Raw genomic sequence first — 18,261 nt, forward strand, 5'->3', positions numbered from 1 at the left:
CCTAGCATTAGCACAATAGTTTAATGGATTCATTCATGAAATTTTGCCATAGTTTGACGCTGGCTGGCAACCTATCGCAACCCTCCTCCTTTATCCGGGCTTGGGACCGGCCATGACTGGTCATCATGGGCGGAGTTCCAATTAATCTATCTAATTCATAATTTTATGTAAAAAAAATATATCAATTATTCAATGTATAACACATTATAATAATGAAAAATAGACTACACTATTAGTAGCATGCATATAGTTAACATCTTAAATGTTTATCCTTGCAAAATAAATTGTTTAAGTCAAGACTTGTTATGTGCTACCCCATCAAAGGCATAGTTTAGTGTTTCACATCACTGTAATTAATCTTCTTGTTTGGAGAAAAAAATCATTACAAAAGTTTTCATTAAGTTTTGGAACATCAATGATCCGAACTAATATTTTTTCCTTTTAAGGGAAGTCTTAGCGCAACAATAAAGATGTTGTCGTGACCAAGTAGTCAGGGTTCAAGTTGTAAAAATAACCTCTTGCAATGTAGGTAAGACTGCATACAATAGATCTTTTTTCAGGACCTTGCATTAGTAGGAGCTTCATGCACTGAGTTGTCTTCTATTTTTAATGCACAGACGGGCAACTAGCCCGCTCACCTAAAGAGACCACATATCAGTAATACAAAGCACTCTCTTATCTAAAATGCCTATGCAGCTGTATGTGGCTGCTTGAACAGCATTTTAGAACCCTGAGAGTAATTTTTTTTAGCATTTATTACTATTGAAATAAAAATATCAGGATAGAGAAGCAAAAGGGAAGAATGAGAAGATTTTGGATAAGAAAAAGAGGCTAGTTATGCCAATGTATAATAACCAAACAGTTTAAAGAATGGTTTAATAAGCTATGTTGGACTATTATTCTGATACAAACTATTATATAGCTATTCTTAACTTCTCTTTTTGCAGGTACTGCCACACGTGAAAAGTGCAGGATATAATGTCATTCAATTATTTGGGGTTGTTGAGCATAAGGATTATTCCTCTGTTGGATATAAAGTAAGTTGTTTTTTCTCAAGTAACTAGTCAACTGCTATTTTTTTTAAAAAGAAATTTGATGCTCTGAATATTTAATGGGTTGTCAATTTGGATGGATCGGGTTGAAGCAAGGGTATTACAAAAAAATTCCTAACCCGAACCAACCTAAAAACTATAAATCCGAACTTGAACCAATCCGAATAACCCGACCAACCTGATCTGATTTTTTACTATGCGATATATTATTTTATTCTTTAACAAAATAATTAAATAAAAATTCAAAACACATAATAATAATATTTTAATTTAAACACATAATAACAAATCTTGTCTCATCTAAATATGATAGTTATAATTCATGAGTTTAAATATTTAAATTTAGAGTTTAATTATCTAAACTATTAATTACTCCACAAAAGAAACAACTGTTTAGAAATTCAAATCTTTCACAAAATAAATATTACACAATGAAAATTTGTGATATCAATATAAAATCAAAAAGTCTTCAAGCATAAAAAAAATAAGTAAATAAATTTCAAGTTTCAAGCTCCACTTCATCCTAAATTCAGGTCAACCCGAACCCAACCCAACTCAAAACAATTTTCCGGGTCAGATTTCGAGTCCAACCCAATTTGACCTGAACCCTAAAACTCCCAATCCTAACCCAATATTTTTTGTGTTGACTCGGGTCGGGTTGGTTGGTTGGGTTCATTTTTAACACCCCAAATATTTAGTATTATCCTAATTATATGTGAGGTTAAGATTTTTATGCCCTTTTCCTTCTATAGCATACGAGTGTTTTAAATGTTTGGTTAGCTCTCTATTTTTCCATTTGTTAACAAAAATTATGGTGAAAATAACATGTCTAATAACTTTATTTCTGGTGGAAAAAACTATATTTACTACTTAGTTTGTTATTGATATTGATTCATGTTTTTCCACATTGCTCCATGATCATTAAGTAGTTTCCATAAAGCCCGGGCAATGGTGCAGCGAGAGGCCCCTTCTCAGTCCCAGACATCTAAGGATCTAGTCCTAGCTTGGATGAATTTCCTTTAATGAGTGGTTGACCTAAGAACGTTAGACCGATGGGCCGCTCGCTGCAAGCACTTCCCGATTTACCCAAGTGGTCGGTGGAAAATTTTCGTGGGGCTGGGTGGTCATACTAGGATTAGTTGACTTAAGCTGGAACCTGGTGTCAACTAAAAAAAGATTAAGTAGTTTCTACAAGATCAGTGAGAATGTGCCCTTGACTTGCTTGCAAATAATCTTAAACTAAGGCCATAATGCATGCTTTTTAAATAAAAGAGCCAAGAAATATGTAAACCAACTTTTAATTTCCATTCTATACAAGAACAGATGTTTCTATATGTGGATAGGCCTTTACTATAACAGAGTTTGGTTGTTCCATTTTCTTTTAGGTCATGTTTCCAAGAGATAGAGAACGTTGGAGACAAATAACTTTGTAGGGAATAGATAAGGAAAATTATACCTTGTTATGTTTCTTGAAGAGAATGAAACCAGTGCAGGAATTTTCCCAACGTATCGTTGGAAGGAAATAGAGAGGGAGGAAACCTAACTTTTTGGTAAATTGATTTTATAAATCAAACAAAATAAAAAATAATAATCAGCTAAACAAAAACTTAAAAGTTAATTCATTTTCGTGTTAAAATTGATGACATTTTGACCCAAATGGAGTGTTCTACCCAATTTAGATGAGGCCAAATTGACCAAAAATGGGGAAATGTTTGCCCTACCTTTTCCTTTCCTCCTATCTAGGCCTGACTCCGGGTTGGGTCCGTAACCAGGTCGATGGGTCGTTGCCCGTTGAGTCAAACTGTAACTGGCATGGCAGGAGGCCACCAAAAATCGGCGGATCGCCGGTTCAAGTTTTTTTTTTTTAACTGGTGGTTCCTAGCCATTGGGGAGTGGGGATGATTTTTTGGAATTTTTTCAACGGTTAAAATCATTTGACTGTTTTTTTTATCAATGATTATAATTTAGTGTCCGTTACTATCTAAACTCTATAAATAGAGAGATCATTTCATCATTTCCACACACATCTTCTCTACTCTCATTCTCAATTTTGCATCCTCTACACGTTTTCGACTCCAAGTTTCTATTTCTACACACTTTCGTTTCCAACTTTCAACTACAATGGAAGGAGGTCGTGGAGGTTCATCATCTCGATCTCAGAGGGAAAGAAAATAGTGAATCCGCACAAGGACCTCAACATTCAATCCACCAATGATGAGACTGAGCACCTTCTGACACTTGAGACATAAGGAAGTGTCGATGCAATTACTTCTAAGGTTCGGAAAATTTCTCCTTTAAAATCTTCTATTTTCACTAAATATTTTGAGAAGGTTACTCTTCCATTGGAAGAATTGCGTGCAAAATGTAAGTACTGCAATGTTTCCTATAAATTCCAAGCCAGCGGTAACTATAGGTCATTGAGACGACACTTAGAAATGATGCACCTGATTGAATATGGACTCGATCGTTCTCAAACACGATTATCTAGATTTTCTTCAACTAGCGGTAGTACTATTTTGATTTATTTTTATATTCCGATAATAAATTAAGAGAATCATTAGCTAAATTTGTTTTCGTAGAGTACTTTTCTTTTAGTTTTGGATCTAAATGCACATTTGAAGACTTTTGTAAAGAATCTCTTAATCCATGTCTTAAACGTGTTTCTAGTACTATACTTACCTGGACAATTAAAAAATTAGTAAAACAAGGAAAAAAATTTAATTGATGAATTTAGTAAATTAAATAATAAAGTTTCTTTATGTTCCGATATTTAGATTAATTATTGACAAACACATTTGTATATGGGTGCGACTTGATATTGGATCGATAACTCTTGGAATCTCCAAAAAAAGATTGTTAACTTATAGAGTTTTTGATGAATCACATACGGCTCATAACATCGCATTATTATGTTTAATTTTAGAAGAATATGGATTAACTAATAAAATATTTTCAATATCATTAGATAATGCTAGCTCTAATATCGCTTGTATAGAAGATCTAAAATTTGTTTGTTACCTGTTATTGGTGGTTTTTTCATATTTGTTGTGTATGTCATGTTTTAAATTCATGTGTTCAAAATGTATTAAAAATTTTAGAAAATCATATTAAACCAATTAGCACTGTAATTTCTTATTTATGGTCACACCCATTTATAATGAAACAATGAGGTAGGTTTTGTAAAACTAATGGAATGAAACCTAACAAAGTTCCACGTGATGTATCAACATGGAATTTAGCATATCAATTATTACAATATTCATTTCAATATAAATAATTATTAAGTTCATTTTTTTTTCACAAAATACTAATACTAATAACTAATATATATATATATATATATATATATAACAATGGAATATTTGTAGTAGTATTTGTGAAATTTTAAAAGTATTTAAGGTTACACCGAATAACTTTCCGAGATTTATTATCCCACTTGTCATTTAGTTTTAGAGAATTTTTCTAGTATAGTATTAGTTTTAAATGAATAATAATGAATCTTTATCTTCTTGTATATTAACTATGAAAACTAAATGGAAAAAATATTTTTATTTTATTCCTGAAATTTATTTAATTGAATTTGCTTTAGATCCTAAATTTAAATTAGAAGTTTTACCAGAAATGTTAACTTTGTATTATGATGCTTTAATTTCATATCAAGATCCTTCTTCTCCTAATCCTATTAATGTTAGATATAATGTTAGAATTTATTTATATGATATTTATAATCAATATTATATAAAATATAGAATACAAACTAATATTTCTAAAACATAATAAACTACTAGTATTAATTTAAAACTTGCAAAAGCATAACTTTTATTAAAAGAATGGACGAATCTCCACACAGGAACTTGAGAATTATTTAACATCTTCTTTTGATTTTAATGAGGCAGATAGTGAAAATTTTGATATCTTAAAGTGGTGGTCACAGAAGGTTTAAAGCTTTCTTGTCCCCTGAGTGATTGCCCAAGAAATTTTAGTTTGTCCAGTGTCAACGAGTGAGCAGACGTTTATTGCTAGCGACAACATATTAGATGAACGACGATCAACTTTGTCTCCCGACTCATTGGAAGCCTAAGCATTACTCGACGATTAGACCAGAGCCGAGAAAAGAATCCAAGGAATGCAACTTTCAGATGATGAATTCGAAGATTTTGATATCGAAAGAATGAATACAACAGGAATGGAAAATGGAAGTGAGCAACAATGCCACTTCCAAATATAAACGGGTAAAAATATAAAAGAACTACGTGAGTTTTGATTCCGAAATACCCTAATGGGATACATAAACAACTTAAATAAGTGCAAGCACTTTTTTTAAATAAATTTAAAATTTTTTAATATAATAATCTTGAATCGTGAACCGGCAGTTCTGAACCGTTAACCATAACCGTCTTAGCCAGTTAAGGTTAAGGGTCGACATGTTAGGAAACGTTGAATCGGCGTTTCTCGAACCGGCGGTTCTGAACCGTGGTTAAGTCTACTCCTATCTCTCCATGAAAATAGAGGGGCAGTTGGGTTCCACTTATCTTTCCCACCATGCCTTTCCTTTTGCTGATCATTCCACCTTACCAAACATGGGTTTAAAGTGAGAAACTGGAAAAATCATCAGTGGAGTGTTAGATTTCAAGAATTAGAATGCACATAATACCAAAAAAACAAAAAAATGGCATAGCAAAGCACAAAAAATGATCAGAAGAGTACACAACCATTTACAATCAATTAATTAGTTCTCCAGGGCATTATATTTCAAAACAGTATGTCAAACGACACAAGGAAGGTGACAATTTGCTGGAAAATCTTTGCATTTCTCTTCATCCAAATGTGATACAGCCATCCAATATTAAGATTGCAGCTACATTGTCTTGGCTATTTACCAGAGAGATGGTATACCCCAAAGAGTGTCTTCAGTATTTGAATGTGCTACTTAGACAAGAGACAAAATCAACCATAAAATGCAAGGTAGGAAATACATTCTTCCTTGTGTTCTCAGAAGCCAGATTGTTCATCAGTAATAATACTCAGCTTCAAGTAGTTTTCAATGATTCAACTACCAAGGAACCAGAATAAAGTCAGCAAACTGGAGGTTATTGGGGTTCCTTGTAATAAGCATAGTACATTCTCATCAGGTTCTGAGGGATTTAATGATCTAATATCGGCGGGGACCATCCATCTAGGTTGTTCATGGGGATTGGAAATCAGTACCTTGTTATTCATTGAGATATCATAAATTTTGGCAATTTCTCTGACTGCATATAATTTGAACACTAAATTTAGCGCAAAATCAAATATCTATTTATTTCCGACCATATGAATCAGTTTGCATTACAAAGGACATTAGTTGACAGTAGCGACCATGGTTTAGAGGATCCAATTTCATGTCATATTAAAACCTACTGTGCTCCAATAATCCTAATCAAAGATTGTAAAGTATTAAAAGGTGGTTGATGGTGCTCACTTCCTAGTGCCTAGGCAGTAGGGCAGTTGACATTAAAATAATATTGAAATAATAAAAAATATACTCAATTAAAAAAGATTATATGTATAACAATTGTATCTTTTGATCAATTTAGCTAAGTTTATACATAAACAATAAACACATAACAACAATCGACTATGAAACATTTCATATATCACATTGCAACCAACAAAAACAGTTACAGAGCTAAAAATCTGGAAAAGAAACATTTTGGTACCAAGACTAAAATAACAATGAATTTGAGGAAAAAACGTTAAGAGAACAGGGTACTCCCCTAGGGAAGATAGGACAAAAAATATTCCAAAAATTGGTACAAGCAAAAAGGGACACAAAAGTCATGTAGGGTGGGAGGAACGGATGAATAAGGATTGTTGGTGGGCTGATGCAGAAAAGTAGGGTGAACTAACAACATATAAAAAAATTTATTTATTTTTCCTAAGACCTACTTGGACCTCCTAGGAATCCGTCTTGGTTTCTTTTTAAAAGGATCACTTAACAGGGACCGCCTAACTACTAAGCAAAGCGGTCCCTTGCAAAACCGCCTAGGTGGCTCAAGTGACCACCTTTTAAAACAATTAAAGACTGCCATTAATGAATTCGTTCCAAATTGCAAGCTAGTTCCATTTTGGCATCATCTGCTGGAGCTGATCTCTATTTTAATGACAAGAAAATAAATTTAGATTAAGTGGCATTGTAATATATATGTCTAGTTTCATTTGGCATGGTTTGTTGGAGTTGACCCACTCTATTTAGACAGTCAAACAATAGATTTAAATCAAGTAGCAATGCAATATTTTTCCTAATGTGCCTTTAGGGCTTGTTTTTATTGTGCTTCCTATACCATGTGTTAAGCCCATTTTGAACTTCAGGTTACAAATTTCTTTGCTGTTAGTAGTAGATTTGGGACTCCAGACGATTTCAAAAAATTGGTCGATGAAGCACATGGTATGCTTTTAATAGTTTTTCTTTAGCCCAATGTTCATTGTGATTCATGAGTTATGAGGTTGTTATCATCTTACAGTTCAATGATATTAGCATTTGCCTTTTTCTATGCAGGACTCGGGATTTTGGTGTTTCTAGATATCGTTCATTCCTATGCGTCAGCAGATGAGTCAGTTGGATTGTCACTATTTGATGGATCAAATGACTGCTACTTTCAGACTGGTATGTTTTTTTCAGCTTGATTTATCTATTCAACCAATGTTGGTGATTCCCATTTGTATGCTTTATGGTTAAGCTGATGTTACACAGCTAGTGCTTGCCTATTCTCTCTTTATTTCTCATTTTTTATCACAACCAAGATGGACATAAAACCTAGGCACTCTTTATTCTTGAGAGATAGTTGCACCCTTAATGACTCCAAATTGTTGAAAAGATTGTTTTCGTGAATTGGTTTTTTTACTAGCGAATTGCCTGTGTACCTGCTGCTGACTGACAATGGGTAAATAACAAGGAAAAAACAAAAGGTTGAGGCTCACTGATTTTGAACAAAAGGAAATGCATTTCACTTTTCAACTCTGGTTTTGTTGAAACATGAGACCTTGTGTGTATTGATGAAGTATGATGATCTTGAACAGAAATAAAGCTCTTGTATAGTACACAGAAACAATTCTTCTGTTTCTCTCCAAAAAGAAAATAGGTAGATTGACTAAAGAACTGCTTTTGAACTGTTGAAATCGTTGAGAAATTGTTCGACATATAAATTTGTTCCATGGAAGTTTTTGGTTCATTGAGCATTGTGTTTCTCTCTATCTATTTATACCTTGGTCACCAAAATTTGGAACAATAGTGAGAAAGAGAAGGATGAATATCATTTGATCTTGTTAGTTTGTTAGGCTGTGGGGGAGGACCCTTCTACTTGACCATAAGGTCCTCAAGAGAGTTTTTCTCAGAATAACTCATATTATGCACACCTTGTTGGATAACTTAGATTTATATGCTCTTCTATTTCTCTTGTATTTCTTTTTGTGGCAAGTGATTTAATTATTAGTTCTTAGATATACCAAAATTGTCTCTAGTCTTTATTTTCACTCGTAAAAAAAAAGGGCAGCCTGGTGCACGAAGCTCCCGCCATGCAGGTCCCGGGGAAGGATCCATTGTACGCAGCCTTACCCTGCTTTTTTGCAAGAGGTTGTTTCAGGATTCGAACCCGTGACCTTTTGGTCACATGGCAACAACTTTACCGTTGCGCCAAGGCTCTCCTTCTCTTTATTTTCACTCGTATTTAGTTTAAATTAATCTTGTACTATTTCCTTTGAGTTTTTGAATTTCAAGTTTTAATCTTTCAAATACTAGGTGCCATAGATCTTGTGAACTTTTCTGTAATTCTCTTCGGAGATCTTGAATTTTTTTGTCAGGGAAACGAGGCCACCATAAATACTGGGGCACCAGGATGTTTAAATATGGGGATGTTGATGTGCTACACTTTCTTTTATCTAACTTGAAATGGTATTGCCTATTTTCTAAAATACAGCTCTTCTATACTTGTATGTTTAAATATTTCATCTTTTGTTCTCTAACCAATACATTTGAAAAGGTGGGTTGCAGAATATCAGATTGATGGCTTCCAATTTCACTCACTCCCGTCAATGATGTATACACACAATGGGTTTTCTACGTTCACTGGTGACATGGATGAGTAAGATCCTTTGCTCTTTTATGGAAAATATATAGTTATCCATTTTCATTTTTGACACTGTCAATATAAGTTAGTCTATACAATATCCTTGTAAACAGACATGATGTCATTATTCTTAATTTTTATGAGTTTGCCATAAGCATTAACTTCCATTAAAATAGATTTAATTGCAAATAGATGTAAAATATCTTGAATAATAATACACTATATTGTTATTCACCTGTTGATACACATTTAGTATATCACCCCTATACTCTCATAATCAAACACAGTTATGCTCCCAGTATGTTGTCGAACTATCGGATGAGTTCCCTTCATCGCATAATAATATATGCTTAGAAGTCCACAAACAGAAATCAAGAATAGACTCACATACATCTCATAGAAATACATAATGACATAAACTAAACATCTCAACATCATTGAATGACAAGCATGTTGTATAACATAATCCATTTCACATATCTTAATAATTAAAACAAGATATTGCGAGTCCTTCAGTTAATATTGTGGGGCATAATTGAAATGCCGTGGAAGGTTCACTGACCTTAGAGGAATCCTCCAACTATTGTTCTATTATCTTGGGTTAGACTCAATGAGAAGTTTTGCCTTTGCTCAACAACACAAACAAATTTTTAATCCAGGAAAAGGAGAGATCGTTTACAAAGAGATTAAAGTTTTTAGAAACTGAGATTGATGAAATTAGGAAATTGCATCTATTTGTTATGATGGTAATCACAATACAAAAAAGTCGTCTATAAAATTCTATTAATATTAAGGTTTGGACTACAAAGTGGGCTTGTAGCTAGAGGAATACAACTAGCAGGTTAGCTTGGGGAATATTGAGGTTCAAGGCAATGACTCAGGGTTGGCTTCAATCTAGTTTGTAGCAGTTTGGCCTAGACTAGAGGTCTCTTGGTGTTTGGTCTGAGGTGATTGGAGAACAGCTTGAGGTAGGTTGATGCTTGGAAATTGCCCTAGGGTTGAATCACTCATCTTGAGGTGGTGCCAGTCTTATTGGGAATTATTCGAGATGTGAGGTCTTTGCTCTACTTGGCCTGGAAAGTTGAGGGATCTTGTTTCCTGTTATACCGTTTGCAGTAGAGCTCTTTGTTTCTCTCATTTGTAGACTCGTTGGCAGTAGAAAGCTCTCAGAAAGTTATAGTGACTCTGAAAAGGAATTATGCAAGATGCTCTTTCTCTTACTTTGGAAAGACTGCCCTCTAAGGTTGTGAAAAAGTATATTGTCTAGCCGTGGGGCACTATGTTGTGGCACTACATATGAATTAGTAGAGTGCCACGTATTGCTCTACATTAGCACTGCCTTTCATCTTGGTTGTAAATATGGGGCCCATCCAATGAGCTCATGGTTATATATAAACAATTACCCAATCTCTTACAACTTAGGTGTAAAACAGACTAGATTATCAAAGAACAATATAATAAAATACCAAGTTTCTTGTGTATAATAAAAATAAAACTAAATGATGGTTCTATTTATATTATTATATCATTTCTTTTTAATTGGTTCATTATTATTTGCATCATTCCCCATTATCATGGAGAATTTAACTCCTGAAGAGTTGTCATCATCTTCCCTTAATCATCATGCCTAATGAGGAAGAAAGTGTTGCATGTCTCTCTTCATTTTAACCTTTAAAGAATAAAGTTGCTTTGTTATCTTTTTTGTTGGTCCTGTTTAATAAGGAATTTTGTGTCTTTATGTTTGCTTTGACTTTTGATGGATCAAGTTTCTTTCATTGAGAACCTTCTTTTTTGTCGGGTTTTCAAATAAGTGATTAAATATTGTGACTAAGCGTTGTTTATGGAATCTAGAAATGTTATTGATGAGAATAAGTGACCTTGTGGAAAAGTTAACATGCAAAAATGGAGGCTCACATGTCTCCTAGTAAGTTGGTAAATCCTCTTTATCATAAATTAAGTTAATGTTTAAGTAAGCAATACATAAACAAGAAGGATAACCAAGTTTCCTTATAGTATGGCTTAATAACATTGATAGGGAGGCTCTAAGAGGAATTTTTCTAGGAGTATTTGTGTTTATGAATGCAAGACTACATGGCTGTTTGTTTTATAACAAACATTAGGAACAAATGATCAAGAGTTCCATCACAAGCAAATTTGACAATGTAATGTTCTCCTAAACCATGTAGGTTCCTCAGCCACACTATAATTGTTGCAACACTTCCAAATGTCGATAGGCAATTCAAACAATCTACCACTGAGGAAGGACACACCTACCAAAGGAGCAACATTGAGTGAGCATTGCCCCCAAGGGCTGTCACAGTTGGTTCATGCAAGGGTGTTGCTATCAATAGGTCTGGGTCGATTCCCAGCAGGTGCAGAATGCCCCGCTGGTTGCCTCAACCCCTCCTTTGCATGCGCTATTATTGCTGGGTGAAGCCTCCCGTAATTTACCTCCCTTCCAGATAGTGGGGGGTCATCCTGGAGGGGCTATCGAGGTGACGGTTTCACCTTTTGTTGTCCAACATTGAGCGAGAATTGAGACATGTAACAAACTATCTCCAAATCAGAGGGTGTCATCTTCGGCTAAAGCTTCAATGACATGTTGAGAGCTTGTTAATAGATCACCTAATGTGATAGGTCATCAACGGTCTAGGAGGTACGTGCAAAGATAGGGCATTGTCATGGCTATATATATGACTGTGCTTGAGACACCTAAGCCAATCATGCTATTGGGGTACGAAAGAGTGGAATGTCTGCTGTGGAGACAATAAAGGCATCGTTGCTAAGAAGAGTTACCCAAAGAGCTCCAGTGCTCCTAGACCGTTTTGGCCACGTGAATGAGCCATAGTTGAATGCGACACAACAATCTCCCTAGAAGTACTATTCGGGGTGATTTAAGGTTCTTTGAACTATGGAGGAGCATCAATCATCAACAGCATTGGTAAAATACAACACGCATGATTGTGATCCACCGACGAGCTTACAAACAGTTTACCGTCTATAAGATGGGTGCAGTAGGTGGCGAGTTCTTCTGCTTAGACATGCTTCTGTTTCCATGGGTAAATGTTGATATCCTACATTGAACACAATTTTGTCTCAGGAGTTAACCATGACTTAGTTACCCATTTGAGTTTATCTAGTGAAATTTTGCTCTTTCTAGTTTCTCCTATTACCCAATGGATATAGACACGCTAGAACTCTTTTCCTCATATTCATTTCCACACTGGCCTAATCATTGTTGGTTGGCAATTTGGGTATATTACATTTGATTAACATGCTGTGAGGCTGTCTTTCTAGTTTCTGTTTCATAAATTAAAAGCTCTACATGTATAACATTTTTTGCTTATACTTGCATAATTAGCTTAGCTTAAGGTTGGTTTATATTCAAGAGCATCCCTAGTAATTACAGTTTAAGGTTTTTGTTTTCTACTAATTTTTATATTGTTTCTCTTCTTGCATTCTCCTTTTATGTGTTATGATGCCAGATTGATATTCTCTCTTTTAGGTATTGCAATCAGTATGTTGATAAGGATGCTTTAATATACCTTACCCTGGCAAATGAGATGCTTCATGAACTTTATCCTGATATTATTACAATTGCTGAAGACGTAAGTCATTTAACTTGTCATCTGTCCATGTTCATTAGGCAACCTGGTTTTCAATATTAAGTGAATCGTTCCAATATCTTATGATACAACCAATTTATCTATAAATTGTAGTTTCAATAAACTTAATCCTCCAAAATCAAACTTTTGTATATGCCAAATTTTTTAAAAGTGTATGCAGTTGTTATGTGATCAACCTACCATGTAATGTAGCTCATATATGTGACCACACATGATATCTATATTAATAAAATATTTAAAACTATTATAGTGACAATAATACACTATATGTATGGAAAATGCATTATGCATAACATATTTATATTGATAAGTATTCATCAGTCAAACCTTAACAGTGAACATTAATAGCATTGTTTAAAATCATGAGCTGTGTTGGTATTTCAGTTTCTTACCAGAATGGCACAGTTGTACTTATTTATAAGATAAATAACAATGTATATATACAAGTATATATTAGTAATTAGTAAATCACATTAAATATAGAAGTATATAGTTGAAAGCAATATCATGAACAATGTTCAAAGTAAACCATTAGACATTATACATGAATTGAACAAATGACATCAGTTGGCTCACCAACTCCTCTAAATTTTCACTTTGTTTAAAATAGAAGCTTTACTGACATCCTTTGTTTTAAAATCAATCTTAATTGCTCTTGAAAAAGTCTCCTATTTCTGAAAATTTATGAGATGTTATGTTGGGGAAAGTTTATAAAAAGAATCCATTATTCCTATGAATTTTCCTCTGAAGTTTTCAGAAAACCGAGGATTCTATTGAAACAACAAATTAAGTAGTCAGGAAATATTTTCTTTTTTCCCCCAAAGAGCAAGTAAACAAAGGAGCAACACCATTAAAATTTTTGGCATGTGGTACAAGAAAGTTTGTATTTTGATGCTGAACTATTAGGGCCCTGGATAAATTTTTCTTAATCTCATAATCATACACCAGAAAGTTGGAATATAATTCAGTGTAAACAGAAATATATAATTCAGTGTAAACAGGCAAATATAAGATGAACGGTAGCACAAGAAATGACCAATAACCACCAAATCCAGCCAAGGAAATTGGAATATAAATATAAAACAGTTCAAAATAGCTAGAATTGTATTGAATTTAAAACATTTGAAGTTTCTGAATTGCTGTATCTGATTTCTTACCCACACTTAGAAACTCTAGAAGATCTAGCATGAAGATCGAAAAAGCACCATTCAGATAATAAAACAAGGAAGCTGACAATATTACTACACATCAAGATAATAACCTGCATCTTTTGGCTGGGGAGAGGTTAGCTGTTAGGTGGTGGACATGGGTGAATTGAGACCATTAAAAGTGAAGGGGCAAAAGGAGTCATGGGAAATTTAGAAGGGCAGTAACCAACAGGCAGACAACAGACGAGGGAGAGAAATATTATTTTGGTACTTGCTATATGCAAAATGACAACAAACCATTAAAAAAAAGGACAATGTTTATTCTCCAAGCTCCCAAGCTGCATACATCTTTTGAGATCTTGTGCTCTCATTTTCCATCAAACACTAATTATCATCAAGATCACTCACTCTTCCAACTAGCTCACAAGGCTAGCCAAGTTTCACCAGCAGTATGCTATCCCTGGGTCTGTACCAATATCATACTATTTCTCTTTGTGTAACATATATTTTGGTGAACTATGAAATTGCTCTATCTATGGTGATTTTGTTTCACACTTATATTTGTTCAGTTGCATAGCTATGTAATAAATTAAGAACATGAAAACTAGAACAATTTCTAGTTGGTTTATTTCATTTGATAACATTGGTCTCAGTTACAAAGCTAACCTTTTATTGTTCATACTTGTTTGACTTGATGAGCTTTTCTTTTTTATATTTTAGGCCACATTTTATCCTGGATTGTGTGAGCCAACAACTCAAGGCGGTTTGGGATTTGACTACTGGGTTAACTCTTCTGTGTCTGAAATGTGGTTGTGGCTGCTTGAGAATGTCCCAGATCAAGACTGGAGCATGAATAAGGTATCTGAATGCAATCAGACAGCCGATTTGCTGTAAAAATTTCCTTGTCTACAAAGTTATTTGTTCATCCTTTATTCATTATACTTCAGCTTTAACATATCCTAAAGGTTGCAAAATTAGATTGCTTAGTTACAACCTTGTTCTATTTTCTCTTTGGATTCCACGCTTCAACCCTTTTATAAAAGAAAAAATAAAAAGAAAAAGAAAATGAAAAGCTATTAATTCTAGAGAACAGAAGAAAATGTGACCAATTTATGCTTTCAAATACTAATTGTCAACGTATTTAGTGGTCTGACCAAGGGATCTACAGGATCATATTAGTATTTGATTGTTTGTGAACATAATCTCGAGATATGCTTTTCAAGATCTAGTTGACTGCCATTCCCATGCCTTTTGTTACTTCATTGGGTAAATTCAAGATACGGTTTAAAATTTTGAGCCGAATCGGAGTTTCAGTTTATTACCGGAATAATACAGTTTCGGTATCATATTGTTCCGATCTAGTTTCGGTACCTTTTTAATATAAAATATATTAATTAAAAAAATATTATTATAATATTTGATTACTATAAATATTTACTATCAAGTTAAACTAATATTTTAAAAATTAGGATTGAGAAAAAACTCAATTTAGGATTAATTAAAGTCTAGACATAGTGATTAGGATAAAGTAGATTTAAATTAAATTGATTTTAATCCGTCTAAGAGGAAATTTTTTCATATATATTTAAGGAGGAAAGGAATAAGAAAAAATAAGTAAAAATGAATTTTTTTCATGTGTTTAAGGATGAAAGTAATAAAAAAATAAATAAAATATGAGAATGAAGGAGAAAGAATTAAGAGGGGAAAGAATTAACCATTTAAAAAATAAAACTCAGTGGCCTTGTGCTGCCCATCGCGGTTTTGCGTGAGGCTTTTGGTGGCCCGAGACTGTTGCGAGGCCTCCATTTGTACGATGCGTCCGTGAGGCCGCAGGGCCTTCCGGGGTCATGTTGGTGCCATGCTAGTTGGCGGGCGGAACAATAAGTCTTGCCCATGTCGTCCGACATGACACAAGATTTTAAACCATGATTCAAGATGACAATGACAGAAAATAAACAAAGAAATGATTGTTCTTTGTTTGCTGTTTCCAAATGATATTGCCTACTACTTGGTCAAACATGTTAAAGTTATGTTAAGAATATTTACATCTAGGACCCTTATATAAATATATCTCGTAATTGGTTCAAAGATATCCTTGATTCCTAAAGTTTTACAAATATATTCAATTCAAAGACCTTTCATTGGCTTGGTAAACCTGCTAATTGATTATCAAAGTAACAAAAGATCTAATGATCTCTTTTGTTTACTTTTCTCTTTGACAAAATAGTAGTCTACCTTGTATGTGCTTTGTCCTTGCATTAAAACCTAAATTGGAGGTGATGTGCAGGTAGCTTGAACTTGGTAACAGATACTTACATAAAAATAATCCATATAATTTATCGAGTGAGGCATATTTATATACAAATTGGGGATTTACTTTTAGGAAATTATGATTAGGCTAATTGGTAGATATATATTAACTAATATATACCGATAATATGGTAACTAATATATACAGATATGGTAACTAATATATCTTGGTAATACTCCCCCCAAGTTCAAGTCCGAACTCTTTTTAAAGCTTTTGTGAAGATGTCCCTGAGTTGTTCTCTAATCTTCACATATCTTGTAGAAATTAAACTTTGTTAAATTTTCTCACGAACAAAATGACAATCAATTTTATTATGCTTAGTTCGCTCATGAAATACAGGATTTGATGCAATATGAAAGTAACTTGGTTATCACATCATAGTTTAATTGGTATTGGAATTTTAAGTCCTACTTCAGTCAAGAGTTGATATGTCCACATTATCTCGCACACAGACGGTGCCATAGCCCTATATTCTGACTTTGCACTGAATCATGACACAACATTTTGCCTCTTATTCTTCCATGAGACTAAATTTCCTCTACAAAGATACAATAACCTAAAGTAGATCTTCTATCCATTTTGAAACATGCCAAATGATGAACGGTTGGAATGACATAAATTGACTGACAACACTTACCAAATATGCAATATCTGGACAAGTCACGGTATGGTAATTCAACTTCCCAACTAATCTTCGATATCTCTCAGGATGTTCAAATAGTTTCCTATCTCATGTGAGATACATGCGCCGAGTCATTGGAACACTACAAGGTTTTGCCCCAAATTTTTCCATCTCAGTTAATAAGTCGAGAACATATTTTATCTGAGATAGAAATATGCCTTTTTTCTCATAACTTTAACACCGAAGAAATACTTTAGCACCCCAAGTTTTTCGTATGAAACTGAGTAAGAATGAAAGATTTAACAGATGAGATTCTCGTAGTATCACTTCCAGTGATAGCAATATCATCATATAGACAACTAATAAAATGATACAAACTACTGACTACTTGTAGAACACAGAATAATTAGACTTTTCATCATACTAAAATTTTCAACAACCTAATTGAATTTTCCCAACCAAGCACGAGGACTCTATTTCAAACAATACAAAGATTTTCGAAGACGAGAAACTTGCCCTGACTCCCTGTGAGCAACAAAACCTGGAAGAAAAACATTCTTGATATCAAGTTGATGGCGGCCATTGAAATAAACAGTTGAATGGATGTCAACTTTGAAACAGGAGAAAACGTGTCATAATAATCCACTCTATAGATCTGAGCATTGAGCATAGCCTTTAGCGACAAGATGAGCCTTTAATCTAGCAACTGACTCATTCTGATTGACTTTAACTGCGAATACTCATTTACATCCAATAGCCTATTTCCCTAAAGGTAGATCGGTCAAGTTCCAAGTGTCATTGTCATCTAAAGCATTCATCTCTTCTACCATTACATCTTTCCAACCAGAATGAGATATGACCTCATGCATAGTCTTAGGAATAGAGATAGAGTAAAGTGAAGTAATAAAAAAACAAGAGGAAGACAACAAGCCATTATAAGAAATAAAAGAAGTATGATAAGTAAAACACTAGCGTTTACCTTTGTGTAACACAATAGGATCATCGTTCGGGACTGGATCTGATGACAGAATAGTAGGTGCACAACATGAATCTAGAGGGTGATGCTAGGAGCAAACTTGAATAATAGGAGGCGAGCCGGTTTCGGGACAGGTGCGGACGATGTGATATAATACATCAACAAATCATCATCCTCCCTTTGATGAGTTAGAATAGGTGAGAACGGGAAATAAGGTGTGTCTTCTACGAAGGTAACATCAATTGAGACAAGATATTTGTTAATACTGGGACAATAATACTTATAACCTTTCTGAAGACGAGAATAACCAAGGAAGATACACTTCAAAGAATTAAGATCTAATTTAGTGACATGTGGGCGAACATCCCGAATAAAACAAGTACTACCAAATATCCTAGGGTTAATAGGAAAGATGACTTAT

General features: G+C 34.0%; 1 protein-coding gene across 2 annotated transcripts in view; it reads left to right on the forward strand.

Annotated features, from left to right (window-relative positions):
- Nucleotides 1-18,261, forward strand: part of LOC122022689 (1,4-alpha-glucan-branching enzyme 3, chloroplastic/amyloplastic-like) — a 56,673-nt gene that overhangs the window by 10,542 nt on the left and 27,870 nt on the right. For both annotated transcript variants that reach the window (XR_006123061.1, XM_042580746.1), the window contains exons 6-12: nt 948-1,037; nt 7,404-7,479; nt 7,591-7,698; nt 8,892-8,982; nt 9,071-9,172; nt 12,663-12,765; nt 14,652-14,789. Coding sequence is in view for 1 of the 2 variants with exons in the window: in XM_042580746.1 (XP_042436680.1) it covers nt 948-1,037; nt 7,404-7,479; nt 7,591-7,698; nt 8,892-8,982; nt 9,071-9,172; nt 12,663-12,765; nt 14,652-14,789 (708 nt within the window). In the remaining variant the exon portion in view is untranslated. The remainder of the gene's footprint in view (nt 1-947; nt 1,038-7,403; nt 7,480-7,590; nt 7,699-8,891; nt 8,983-9,070; nt 9,173-12,662; nt 12,766-14,651; nt 14,790-18,261) is intronic.

Source organism: Zingiber officinale, chromosome 9B (assembly GCF_018446385.1).
Source record: "Zingiber officinale cultivar Zhangliang chromosome 9B, Zo_v1.1, whole genome shotgun sequence".
NCBI lineage: Eukaryota > Viridiplantae > Streptophyta > Magnoliopsida > Zingiberales > Zingiberaceae > Zingiber > Zingiber officinale.